This window comes from Macaca mulatta, chromosome 3 (assembly GCF_049350105.2).
Source record: "Macaca mulatta isolate MMU2019108-1 chromosome 3, T2T-MMU8v2.0, whole genome shotgun sequence".
NCBI lineage: Eukaryota > Metazoa > Chordata > Mammalia > Primates > Cercopithecidae > Macaca > Macaca mulatta.
This window is the reverse complement of record NC_133408.1, coordinates 145,111,062-145,124,431: the sequence shown is the minus strand read 5'-3', so window position 1 is coordinate 145,124,431 and position 13,370 is coordinate 145,111,062. Positions and strand designations below refer to the sequence as shown.

Below are 13,370 nucleotides of genomic sequence, written 5' to 3'. Positions count from 1 at the left end.
CTGAGCCACCATGCCTGGCCCAGATTGGTTTCTTTCACTTAGTAATATGCATTTAAGGCCAGGCATGGTGGCTCATGCCTGTAATCCCAGTACTTTGGGAGGCCGAGGTAGGTGGATCATCTTACTTATTTATATCTCAAAATAAATAAATTAAATAAAAAATATTCATTTAAGTTTCCTCCATGTCTTTTCATGGCTTGCTAGGATCATTTCTTTTTGACACCAAATAATATTCCATTGTTTGGATATAGCACAGTTTATTCAGCTACTGAAAGACATCTTGGTCTTTTTTTTTTTTTTTTTTTTTTTTTGAGACAGAGTCTTGCTCTGTCACGCAGGTTGGAGTGCAATGGCATGATCTCGGCTCACCGCAACCTCTGCCTCCTGGGTTCAAGCGATTGTCTGCCTCAGCCTCCCAAGTAACTGGGATTACAGGCGTCCACCACCACACCCGGCTAATTTTTGTATTTTTAGTAGAGATTGGGGTTTCACCATGTTGGCCAGGCTGGTCTTGAACTCCCGACCTCATGATCCGCCCACCTCAGCCTCCCAAAGTGCTGGGATTACAGGCCTGAGCCACTGTGCCCGGCTGGTAATAGTGTATTTCACTGTGTAAAAAAACAAAAAAACAAAAACAAATTGGGCAGGGGGTGGTGGCTCATGCCTATAATCCCAGCACTTTGAGAGGCCTAGGCAGGCAAATCACTTGAGGTCAGGAGTTCGAGGCCAACAGGCAAAACCCCATCAAAAAAATTAGCCTGGCATGATGTCAAGCGCTTGTGAGCCCAGCTACTCGGGAGGCTGATGCAGGAGAATTGCTTGAACACTGCAACAGGTGAGACTCTCTCTCAAACCAAATCAAACCAAACCAAACCAAACCAAACCAAACAAAAAACTATTAGAGGCCGGGCGCGGTGGCTCAGGCCTGTAATCCCAGCACTTTCGGAGGCTGAGGCGGGCAGATCACAAAGTCAGGAGCTCGAGACCAGCCTGGCCAACATAGTGAAACCCCGTCTCTACTAAAAATACAAAAAATTAGCCGGGCGTGGTGGTACGCACCAGTAATCCCAGCTACTCGGGAGGCTGAGGCAGGAGAATCGCTTGAACCCGGGAGGCGGAAGTTGCGGTGAGCCACGATTGTGCCATTGCATGCACTCCAGCCTGGGCAACAGAGCAAGACTCCATCTCAAACAACAAACAAACAAACGAAGAAAAACTATTAGAGCCTGGGCAACATAGTGAAACCTTGACACTACCCCCCACTCCCCAAAAAATTAGCCTGGGTGTAGTGGGATGCACCTGTAGTCCCAGCTACTTGGGATACTGAAGTGGGAGGATTGCTTGAGCCTGGGAGGTCGAGACTGCAGTGAACTGTGTTCGTGCCACCTCATTCCAGCCTGTGCGACAGAGCGAGACTCTGTCAAAACCAAACCAAACCAAAACAAAAAAAACCTATGATCCGGTTTCTTGAAGCAGATCCTATCGGGAACCATCAAGCCAGAACGGTAAGAAGTAGGAAGATGGTGCTTTTAGATCCACTACATTCCCAGGATCAAATGTAGAACAATATTTAGTCCCTAAAGTGATTCTCTTTTCATTATTGTTAACTGCGTGGTCGGTGTAACATGAAAAGGCCACAACTATGTGGAGGAAACACTTCTTAGAATATAACCCCAAAGGAGGCAATCGCTGCCTTAGACTTCCTAAAGATGTAAAGTACTATTAGATGCTTGGTGAAATCGCTCTCTGCGGCAGGTGCGACTAAGGCGCGGTCGCGAAGGAGGTCCGGGGTCAGCGCGCGCAGGCTGGGCGTCAGCGTTGGGGTGCTCCGTGGCTAGCAGGCCGCTCCGAGGCGGCGGGCCGGGGGCGGGGCCGGCGACAGGGAGCGGACTCCGCCCCCGGGGCGGGTCCAGCCGGGCCGCTGCGCGTCCCTGCGCCGCACGTGTGCGAGCCCGGCCGCCGGTGAGTCGGCTAGAGCGCGTATGATCCCAGTCGCCGAACGTGCTGCCTATGCCTGGTCGCCCTAGTCGCTGGCTCCTCCGAGTGGCCTTCGCCGCCCACCTGCGCCCCGACCAGAGCGCTGGCTACGTCGCCGTCCGGCCCACGCCGCGCTCGCGCTCCCAGGCTCTGGGTAAGTGCGCGGCCTCCCCGCGGCCGCTAGGGCTCCGCGGCCAGCTCCTTGGCCCGGCCCGGGCCCCAGCCCCAGGGCCCCGCCCCAAGAGGCAATGCGGACTGGGAAGGCGGCCCCGCAGTGGTAGGAGCCCGCGGCGCCTCCATTATGGATCGCGTTCGCGGGAGCACGGTTGGAACCTGGCGGGTCCTGCGCTTCGGCGGTGCAGGCGCCGCTCTCCGCTCCCCACTTCCCTCTGCCTTCCACCCTGTGCCCGGCCGGTCGTCCGGAGGCGCCGCGCCCGCGCGCTCTCCTCCTCCCCGCGCAGCGCTATCAGCTGGGGGCCCCCTTCCCACTCCTCCCTTTCTTTGCCCGGGACGCTCCCTAAACTCTTGTTCCTCCGTCAGAGGAAAACTGGCTCCGAAGCCCTTCACGGTGCCATTGGTTCGCCGCGTCTGCCTTCTGTGGGTCCAGCCCACGTGTTCCACCCCTGTGTCCTGCGTCGCCGCTCACTGGGAGCCTACTAGGCGCCACGCGGGCTCTGGGGACTGCTGCTTTGTATGCATTTGCCACAGTGGGAGTGAGCCGGCTGCAGAGTACTTTCGCCAGCCCTCAAGCTGGGTGAATGCTTAACGAATGGTTGGAGGTGCTGCTATGCAAGCTGAAACTCGAGTCCTCCTCGTGAACCCTGCGCAGAGGGGTTTATAAGCACATCTTCGTTGCCTGCTGAGTAGGGTTGGCAAAGACTTTAGGTTTTCAAATATTTGATCCCATCAGACCACTTTTTTTTTCCATTCCAAAAATAAAGGGTTACTAAGGTTCCCCGCACCCCCCCTCCGCCCCATCCCCAAGCCTCTAATCATCTATTAAATGACTATGCCCCATTGGTCTGGGGGTGCCTTGACTATTGAGGGAATCTGTCGAAAATCAGACTACACCACCATTGAAAAGCGGATGGTTAGGCAATTATTATGTTCAAACGTTGGAAAGTAGCCAACAGTACGTACTTAACAACTCTTTGTGAACATGTTTTTGGTTTTTTTATTTTTATTTTTTCATTTTTTTGAGACAGAGTTTTGCTCTTGTTGCCCAGGCAAGAGTGCAGTAGCGTGATCATATCTCACTGCAGCTTTGAACTCCTGGGCTCAAGCAGTCCTCCCACCTCAGCTTCCCAAGTAGCTGGGACTATAGGTGTGTGCCAACACACAGGGTCTCGCTGTATTGCCCAGCCTGGCCTCAAACTCTGGCCTTAAGCAATCCTCCTGCTTTGACCTCCCAAAGTGCTGGAATTACAGGCTTGAGCCACCACACTCGGCCTTGAACATGTCTTTATTGATTTATTTTTTTAGACAGAGTCTCATTCCATCACCCAGGCTGGAGTGCAATGGCGCGATCTTGGCTCACTGCAACCTCCGCCTCCTAGGTTCAAGCGATTCTCCTGCCTCAGCCTCCGGAGTAGCTGGGATTACACGTGCATGTCACCACGTCCAGCTAGTTTTTGCATTTTTAGTAGAGATGGGGTTTCACTATGTTGGCCAAGCAGGTCTTGAAGTTAAGACTTCAGGTGAACCATCCGGCCGAGCCTCCCGAAGTGCTGGGATTACAGGCGTGTGCCACCACACCCGGCCTTAAACGTGTCTTTTGATAGAGGCAAGGGCATGCATGTACTGTATTAATGAAACAGCATTTTTGCTTACCTAGGAAAGGAAGAGAACAATCCAACTGGTCATACTGTCGACTAAGTTTGCTCCGGTTTCTGGTCCTTTACACGTACTGTTTGGGCTGCTTGGAGCTCTCCTCACACACATCTTTTCCTGTCTGGTTCTTCCTTGTCTTTGCTCAGAAGTCTCCTCCTTAGACGAGACATCACTGAAGAGCACCCCTTTTACACTCAGCCCCTTACCCTGCTTTAATTCTTTGGAGCTTGCATGTCCTGAGATTAATTTTATTTTGTTCCCAGATTTATTTTCAAATGCATTGTAAGCTCCGTGAGGACAGGAAATTTACCCTTTTCCTCCAATGCCAACAACAATGCCAGACACATAGGACACTTGCTCAGTAAATATTTGCAGAATGAATGACCCTCATACACTTAATGATTTTGCATATTAGAATGCAATGTGTCTGCCAGGCCCGGTGACATCATGCCGGTAATCCCAGCACTCTGGGAGGCCGAGGCTGGCAACTTGTTTGAGGTCAGGTCAGAAGTTCGAGACCATCCTGGCCAACATGGTGAAACCCCCTCTCTACTAAAAATACAAAAATTAGCTGGATGTGGTAATTTTAGCCCACGCCTGTAATCCCAGCTACTCAGGAGGCTGAGGTAGAAGAATTGCTGCAACCCTGGAAGTGAAGATTGCAGTGAGCCAAGACTGCACCACTGCACTCCTGCCTGGGCGACAGAGGAAAACTCTGTCTCCAAAAAAAAAAAATTAGTGTGTTCTCTGTGCTCTGGCCCTAAAGAAAATACTCACTATTGTGAGAGCTATAGAGATTACTGATAATTTGCAGGGGATGGAGGAAAGATGTATTTAGAAAATGAAAGTTGTGGATGGTTTTCAAAGATAATATGATAGAATTAAGACTAATGGCTGTTTTTGTAGGCTGGGTGCAGTGGCTCAGGCCTGTAATCCCAGCACTTTGGGAGACTGAGGCAGGTGAATCACAAGGTCAGGAGTTCGAGACAATCCTGGCTAACATGGTGAAACCCCATCTCTACTAAAAATACAAAAAATGGCCGGGCGCGGTGGCTCAAGCCTGTAATCCCAGCACTTTGGGAGGCCGAGACGGGCGGATCACGAGGTCAGGAGATCGAGACCATCCTGGCTAACACAATGAAACCCCGTCTCTACTAAAAATACAAAAAAATTAGCCGGGCGAGGTGGCGGGCGCCTGTAGTCCCAGCTACTCGGGAGGCTGAGGCAGGAGAATGGCGTAAACCCGGGAGGCGGAGCTTGCAGTGAGCCGAGATAGCGCCACTGCACTCCAGCCTGGGCGACAGAGCAAGACTCCGTCTCAAAAAAAAAAAAAAAAAAAAAAATTATCCTGGCTTGGTGGCGGGTGCGTGTAATCCCAGCTACTCAGGAGGCTAAGGCAGAAGAATCTTGTGTACCCGAGAGGCAGAGGCTGTAGTGAGCCGAGATTGCGCCACTGCACTCCAGCCTGGGCAACAGAGTGAGACTGCATTTCAAAAAATAAATAAATAAATAAATAAATAATTAAAAAAAGACTAATGGCTGTTTTTCTGTTTTTTTTTTTTGGAATAATTAATTAATAAGGGACTGTTTGACCTGGGCAGTGGTGCACATCTGTAATCCCAGCTGAGGCAGGTGGATCGCTTGAGCTTAGGAGTTTGAGACCAGTGGGCAACATGGCAAAACCTTGTCTCTACAAAAAATACACAAATTAACTAGGCGTGGTGGCACATGCCTATAGTCCCAGTTACTTGGGTGGCTGAAGTGGGAGGATCACTTGAGCTGGGAGGTCGAGGCTGCATTGAGCCAAGATCATACCACTGCACTCCAGCCTGGGTAACAGAGTGAGACCCTGTCTCGAAAATAAATAAATAAACAAACAAGCATACAAGAGACTGTTGTTAGTGTTATATTAAAATTTTGAAAATACTAAACTTAATTTTTGTTATAGGTGTAGAGGATTTTATTTATTTATTTTTTGAGACAGGGTCTCTCTGTCACCCAGGCTAAAGTGTGGTGGCACCATCGCAGCTTACTGCAGCCTGGACCTCCTGGGCACAATGGATCCTCCCACCTCAGCGTCACAAGTAACTGGGACTACAGGTGCATGCCACCTTGCCCAGCTTATTTTTATTTATTTATTTTTTGAGACAGAATCTCCCTCTGTCACCCAGGCTGGAGTGCAGTGGCACGATCTTGACTCACTGCAACCTCCACCTCCCCAGTTCAGGTGATTCTGCTGTCTCAGCCTCCGGAGTAGCTGGGATTACAGGGGCGCACCACCATGCCTGGCTGATTTTTGTATTTTTAGTAGAGATGGGGTTTCTCCATGCTGGCCAGGCTGGTCTTGAATTCTTGACCTTGTGATATGCCCATCTTAGCCTCCCAAAGCGCTGGGATTACAGGCGTGAGACACCGCACCCGGCTGCCTGGCTAATTTTTTAATTTTTTGCAGAGACAGGGTCACACTATGTTGTCCATGCTGGTCTCAAATTCTTGGTCTCAAGCCACCTGCCTGCCTGCATTTTTTTCAGAGATGAGGTCTCCCTCTGTTGCCCAGACTGGAGTGCAGTGGTGTGATCATAACTTACCACAGCCTTAAACTGGTCTCACACAATCCTCCTGCCTCAACCGCCCTGTTAGCTGGGACTACATGCACACATGCCCAGCTAAGAGTACTTTTTAAAGCTTAGTTGGTGAATCTAGTATTTTAATGAAAAGCGTTTTAAAATATTGTTAAAATTATACTATTTGTATTCTCACTTGTCTCATTTGGAGTACAGAGGAAACAAAAAAACATTATTTTAGCATTGCCTCCAAAGAAATGTGAAGGATTGGCCGGGTGTGGTGGCTCGTGCCTGTGATCCCAGCACTTTGGGAGGTCTAGGCGGGCAGATCACCTGAGGTCAGGAGTTCAAGACCAGCCTGGCCAACATGGTAGAAACCCTATCTCTACTAAAAATACAAAAATTAGCCAGGCGTGGTGGCACATGCCTGTACTCCCAGCTACTTCGGAGGCTGAGGCGGGAGGATCACTTGAACCCAGGAGGCGGAGGTTGCAGTGAGCAGAGATCACACCACTGCACTCCAGCCTAGGTAGCAGAGACTCCATCTCAAAAAAAAAAAAAGAAAAAAAGAAATGTCAAGGATTTTAAGTCTTGGGGAAGGTATCAGAGGAGTTCATTCTCTTCCTGGTTGTAGCTTCAGGCTTTTGATCTATGGAGTTTTACTTGTCTGTTAAGATACCATCATTACTCTCATGGATAGTGTATTTGTGCAGCATATTTTCTTACAATTTTTTCTTTTAAATATGTCAAAAAAAACTCATAAAACTGCCCTCTCCCCCGCTTTTCACATGTAGTAACTTTACATCTTCATTCAAGGTAGAATGCTTGGGCTTTCCTGACTGCAAAACTGATTTCCTTGGACCTCTCACCTCGGGGTAGTCAGGATTGTTTTATCTTTCCAATTTAATTCTCTCAGACCTCTTCTGTGTTCATAAGATCCTCTCTCTCTCCTCTCTCCAACCCTCAATTTAAAAATTATATTCTAGGCCGGGCGCAGTGGCTCACTCCTGTAAGCCCAGCACTTTGGGAGGTCGAGGTGGATGGATCACCTGAGATCAGGAGTTCAAGACTAGCCTGACCAACATGGTGAAACCCTGTCTCTACTAAAAATACAAAAATTAGCTGGATGTGGTGGTGGGCACCTGTAATCCCAGCTACACGGGAAGCTGAGGCAGGAGAACCACTTGAACCCGGGAGGCAGAGGTTGCTGTGAGCTGAGATCGCGCCATTGCACTCCAGCTTGGGCAACAAGAGCAAAACTCTGTCTCAGAAAAAAAAAAAAAAAAAACACAGTTATATTCCATTTCAGCTTCCCTTTCATGTAGTTCCTGCTTATGAAAATGACAGTAGTTTGAGTTTTGCCTTTCCTAGTCCAGAACTTTGAACAGTTCTTCTAGTAAATATGCTCTCAGCTTTTAGGCCTATAGGATAGAACTTAGAAAAATATATATTAAGTGATTTAAAAATCATTGGTACTATGTATGCTTTAATAATTAATTTGGGCTGGTCATGGTGGCCCACGCCTGTAATCCCAGCACTTTAGGAGGCCAGGGTGGGTGGATCACTTGAGGGCAGGAGTTTGAGACCAGCCTGGCCAACCTGGTAAAACCTTGTCTTGACTAAAAATACAAAAATTAGTCCAGGTGCGGTGGCTCACACCTGTAATCCCAGCACTTTACGAGGCTGAGGTGGGCAGATCACCAGGTCAGGAGTTTCAGACCAGCCTGACCAACGTGGTGAAACCCCGTCTCTACTGAAAATACAAAAAATTGGCTTGGTGGCAGGCGCCTGTAATCCCAGCTACTCCGGAGGCTGAGGCAGGAGAATCGTTTGAACCCAGGAAGTGGAGGTTGCAGTGAGCCGAGAACACGCCACTGCACTCCAGCCTGGGCGACAGAATGAGACCCTGTCTCAATAAATAAATAAATAAAAATAAAATAAAATAGTTAGCCGGGCCCAGCTACTCAGGAGGCTGAGGTGTGAAAGTTGCTTGAACTCAGGAGTTGGCGGTTGCAGTGAGCTGAGATTGTGCCACTGCACTCCAGCCTGGGCAACAGCAAGACTCTGTGTCAAAAAAAATTAATTTGTCTGTGGTAGGGCCATTGACTTAAATAATGAAAAATGTAATTTCATTTGAAATTTAAAAGTGAGTTTAGTTAATGATCTTGTCTTTGCAGTTAGATATGTCAAGAAAAAGAGATCAGACAAATGTCCACAAATATCAAGAAAAAGACTGGCAATTAAAGGCCTGTTGTCAACCTAAAATAATTAAAAGCGTCAGAATCTAGTATAAAGAGAAATTTTTCAAGTGCACAGTTTGAGGATGTCCCACCCAGAAACACCAGTTCTAAAGTAATAGAGTCAAAGTTCTGAAGTAGGAAAGTTTCAGTTTTGTATAGGCAGAGACAGGAGTTTTTAGCAGGATTACAACATTTTTCATGCAGGGTTGGCACGTAGTTACTGCAATTTGATTGGTTATAGGCAGTGTTTCTTTTTGGGGAGAGTACATTGGGGAAGGTGTAATAGTTATGGGTTTTCTGTCATATGGTTTGAGCATAAGCAGGACACCAAAGGGAAAGTTCCTCTCTAATAAGGGTCGTTAATTAAGAATTTTTAGTCATTGTATAGAACAGGAAAAATGAAAGTGAGCCAATCTGTAATCTGAGAAACAGAAATGGTAACCATATGTGACTCAGATAATGGTCACATCTCTCTCAAGGCTTAAAAACTGTTTTGGGGATTCCTACAGCTTTTAGATTCTGTTTCTTTTTTCTTTTTTTTTTGAGACAGAGTCTCGCTCTGTTGCCCAGGCTGGAGTGCAGTGGCACCATCTTGGCTCACTGCAACCTCTGCCTCCCAGGTTCACGTTGTTCTCCTGCCTCCTCCGGAGTAGCTGGGACTACGGGTGCCCGTCATCAAGCCCGACTAATTTTTTGTATTTTTAATAGAGAGGGGGTTTCACTGTGTTAGCCAGGATGGTCTCGATCTCCTGACCTTGTGATCCGCCTGCCTCGGCCTCCAGAGTGCTGGGATTACAATGAGCCACCGCACCCGGCCAGATTCTGTTTATGTTCATACTGTTTATTTGGTGCCATTGGCAGTGTTTGAGGATCTCTTAAAATTCAATGGTACTTCAAAGAGAGAACCATGTTTATTAGCCCAGAAAACAAGAAACAGAAGTTTTTGGTTTTTTTTTTTAAGATGAAGTCTCGCTCTCATCCCCCAGGCTAGAGTGCGATGGGTAGCTGGGGTTACAGGCACCTGCCACCACGCCCAGCTAATTTTTGTATTTTTAGTAGAGATGAGGTTTCATCTTGTTGGGCAGGCGGGTCTCATACTCTTGACCTCAGGTGATCCGCCTGCCTTGGCCTTCCAAAGTGCTGGGATTACAGGCGTGAACCACTGCGCCCGGCCCGCTTTTTTTCTTTTTTTAAACTTCTCTGGACGCAACAATACAGTTCTGCTGTGTAAATCATCCATAATAACTATTAAGGACTGTGTGACACAGTGTGATGAGTGCCCACAGGTCATCTCCACTGGGACGTCTCCCCAGGTACCTGCGACACCACAGGACTATGGGTGGGCTCATATTCCAACGCCTGCTCTTCTTTCTGGGGCCCTCATATCAGAAGACCACCACTGTCCCCAAGGATGGACACTCGAGTCATCCTGAAGTCTTTTCCTCCCCCATTGTCACCTTCTCCTGTCCGTGCTACTACTTCCTAAATGTTCTTGAAAGTTGCCTTTTTCTATCTCCCTTGCTTCAGCCTTAGATCAGATTATATTAATTTCTTGCCTAGATTACAGCTGTACCCTCTTACCTGGTCTTACTTCCTAACCCCAGTTTCTCTTCAAAGGGGTGCCACAGAATCTTAGTAAATTACAAATCCAGTGCTGGTCTGGTTTTCAGGATGTACTTCCTCCTTGTAGCCTCCTGTGGCCTCCACCCCCTCCCGAGCTGTAACCCCAGACTCTCTTTGTATGTCTAACCCCCACAGTGGGTGATGAGTTCTTTTGCTCTTCCAGCACTCTGTGAGCTCCCACGCCCCCATACCTTTGCACATGCTGTACCTGTGACCCCAAATGCCCTTCTCCTGCTTTTCCTTCCTCTTCCTCACGCCACAAAATTTGACCCAGGCGTTGTAGTCTTTGGTTAGGTTTTGTGTTCAGCGTGTTCTCCTGGTCCTTGTGTAAGCCCTGGTCCATTTTTGTCTCCTTCACTTGTACAAAACTTCTGAGGGTAGTTTTGTTGCTGTAAGGTGAGAGTGAAATCGTATCAGCATTTCATAAACCAGCATTCTTTTTTTAACTACACCTGTTCAGGACAAAGAATAAGTGCTTTCTTCTTTAAATTAAGTATACTTTTCTGTAACTACAGTTGGGGTCTACTTCTTTTCCAGTTTCAGTTTCTTCCATTTTCTGTATTTAATTTCTTGTCTTTCAAAGGAAAATTTTTTTTTTTTTTTTTTTTTTTTTTTTTTTTTTTTTTGAGACGGTGTCTCCCTCTGTCACTGAGGTTGGAGTGCAGCGGTGCAGTCTTGACTCACTGCAACCTCCGCCTCCCAGGTTCAAGTGATTCTCCTGCCTCAGCCTCCTGAGTAGCTGGGATTATAGGCGTGTGCCACCATGCCTGGCTAATTTTTTGTATTTTTGGTGGAGACAGGGTTTTACCATGTTGGTCAGGCTGGTCTCAAACTCCTGACCTTGTGATCCACCCACCTCAGCCTCCCAAAATGCTGGGATTACAGGCGTGAGCCACTGTACCCGGCCACCAGAAATTGTTTTAACTGATATTTTTTTCAATCCCTTCTCTCCTATTTTTTGTAGCTGTCATGATACTTTGTTTTGTTTTGTTTTGTTTGAGATGGAGACTCACTCTGTCGCCTAGGCTGGAGCACAGTAGCATGATCTTGACTCAGTGCAACCTCTGTCTCCTGGGTTCAAATGATTCTCCTGCCTCAGCCTCCCAAGCAGCTGAGATTACAGGTGTGTGCCCTCACACCCAGCTAATTTTTGTATTTTTTAGTAGAGAGGGGTTTCACCGTGTTGGCCAATCTGGTCTCGAACTTCTGAACTCAGGTGATCCACCCACCTCAACCTCCCAAAGTGCTGAGATTTCAGGCGTGAGCCACCGTGCCTGGCCTGAGCCACAGTGCCCAACCACTTTTTTTTTTTTTTTAATGAAAATTTATTCTTAAGTGTACAACAGGCTCCAAGACCATACTTCAACTAGCTATAGGTGGCAAAAGATGTTATGGCAGGGAATACAGATGTTTAAACAGGAATGGGACCAGGCGGCTCATGCCTGTAATCTCAGCACTTTGGGAGGCCGAGACCAGTCTGGCCAACATGGTGAAACCCCATCTCTACTAAAAATACAAAAAATTAGCTGGGCATAGTGGCGGACGCCTGTAATACCACCTACTAGGGAGGCTGAGGCAGGAGAATCTCTTGAACTTGGGAGGCGGAGGTTGCAGTTGAGCCAAAGACTCCGCCACTGCACTCCAGGCCTAGGTGACAGAGTGAGACTCCATCTCAAAAAAAAAAAAAAAAAAGGAATGGAACCAAGGGTCACCTTCGCCTCAAATACAAGGAACAGCTGGCTTTTTGCTGGATTTCTTAATACCACCTGTGACCAGGGGGCCCTTCCCTGTCGCTTTTAGCCCAGGGAGTTTCTTCTACTCCTCTTTTATTCTATTTGAAAGACTTATCTTCCTTGTCCATCTTCTTGGCCACTTCCTGAACTATTTTAGGGGCTCCTTGACACCTGTGAGCCATGCAAGCACACTGTCCCTGCGGTCCTAGCTCACTTACCCTCCCGTCATAATCCTTTTTTGCTTTTACTGTTTGAATGTACTTGTTTTATGATTTTTCTTTTTGTCCTTGATTTTAGACCACAGGGTTAAGATCAAATATGGTTTCTTAAAATTTTGTTAATCATCATTATTATTTTTCTATAGAAGCTTATATAGGTGGCTTTCTTGTTTACCATGCCTTGGAGAAATAACGTATTTATTTTCTGCTCATTTGCATTATTTATGGATATGTTTACTAGGTTCATCAGTATGTTAACTTCAGTATCTTGTATATAATTAACATAGAAAAAGTTTTTATCCTTATTTTACCAAGAGCATCAACTTAGGCCAGACATGGTGGCTCACGCCTAAAATCCCAGCACTTTGGGAGCCCAGTGTCGGGAGGTCACTTGAGGTCAGGAGTTGGAGAGCAGCCTGGCCAACATGGTGAACCCGTCTCTACCAAAAATTACAGAAATTAGCCAGGCGTGGTGGTACATGCCTATGATCCCAGCTACCCGGGAGGCTGAGGTGGGAGGATCGCTTGAGCCCAGGAGGTAGAGGTTGCAGTGAGCCGAGATGGTGCCACTGCTCTAAAGCCTGGGCAACAAAGTGAGACCCTGTCTCAAAAATAAAATTAAAATTTGCCATTTTAACCACATGTACAGTTCAGTAGTGTTAAGTATATTCACATTGTTAGGCAATCACTATCCAGAACTTTTCATCTTGCAGAAGTATATCTCTATAACCTCCCCATTCCTTTTTTTAATGTGGTATGGCATAGGTATGGCTTTCATGTCAGTAAGAGTGGTTATACAATATTTTATTTTATTATTATTACTATTTTTTTTTTGAGATGCAGTTTTGCTCTTGTTGCCCAGGCTGGAGTGCAAAGGCGCAATCTTGGCTCACCACAACCTCCACTCCTGGTTTCAAGTGATTCTCCTTCCTCAGTCTCCTGAGTAGCTGGGATTACAGGCATGTGCCACCATGCCCGGCTAATTTTGTATTTTTAGTAGAGACAGAGTTTCTCCATGTTGATCAGGCTGGTCTCGAACTCCCGACCTCAGGTGATCCGCCTGCCTCATCCTCCCGAAGTGTTGGGATTACAGGCGTGAGCCACTGCTCCCGGCCACAATATTTAAACAGTTTTTCGAAAGGATAATACATATGTATCAAACAAGCTTCAAATGATACAAGTATG

The 13,370-nt window shown here is 47.2% G+C and overlaps 1 protein-coding gene across 3 annotated transcripts in view; it reads left to right on the top strand.

The window, feature by feature from the left end:
• Positions 1–1,990: 1,990 nt before the first annotated feature.
• The window catches only part of PUS7 (pseudouridine synthase 7), a 67,631-nt gene continuing 56,251 nt past the window's right edge, over positions 1,991–13,370 (top strand). For all 3 annotated transcript variants that reach the window (XM_077997161.1, XM_001089755.5, XM_077997162.1), the window contains exon 1: positions 1,991–2,131. In XM_077997161.1, the coding sequence (XP_077853287.1) occupies positions 2,011–2,131 (121 nt within the window). In that variant the 5' untranslated portion in view covers positions 1,991–2,010. The remainder of the gene's footprint in view (positions 2,132–13,370) is intronic.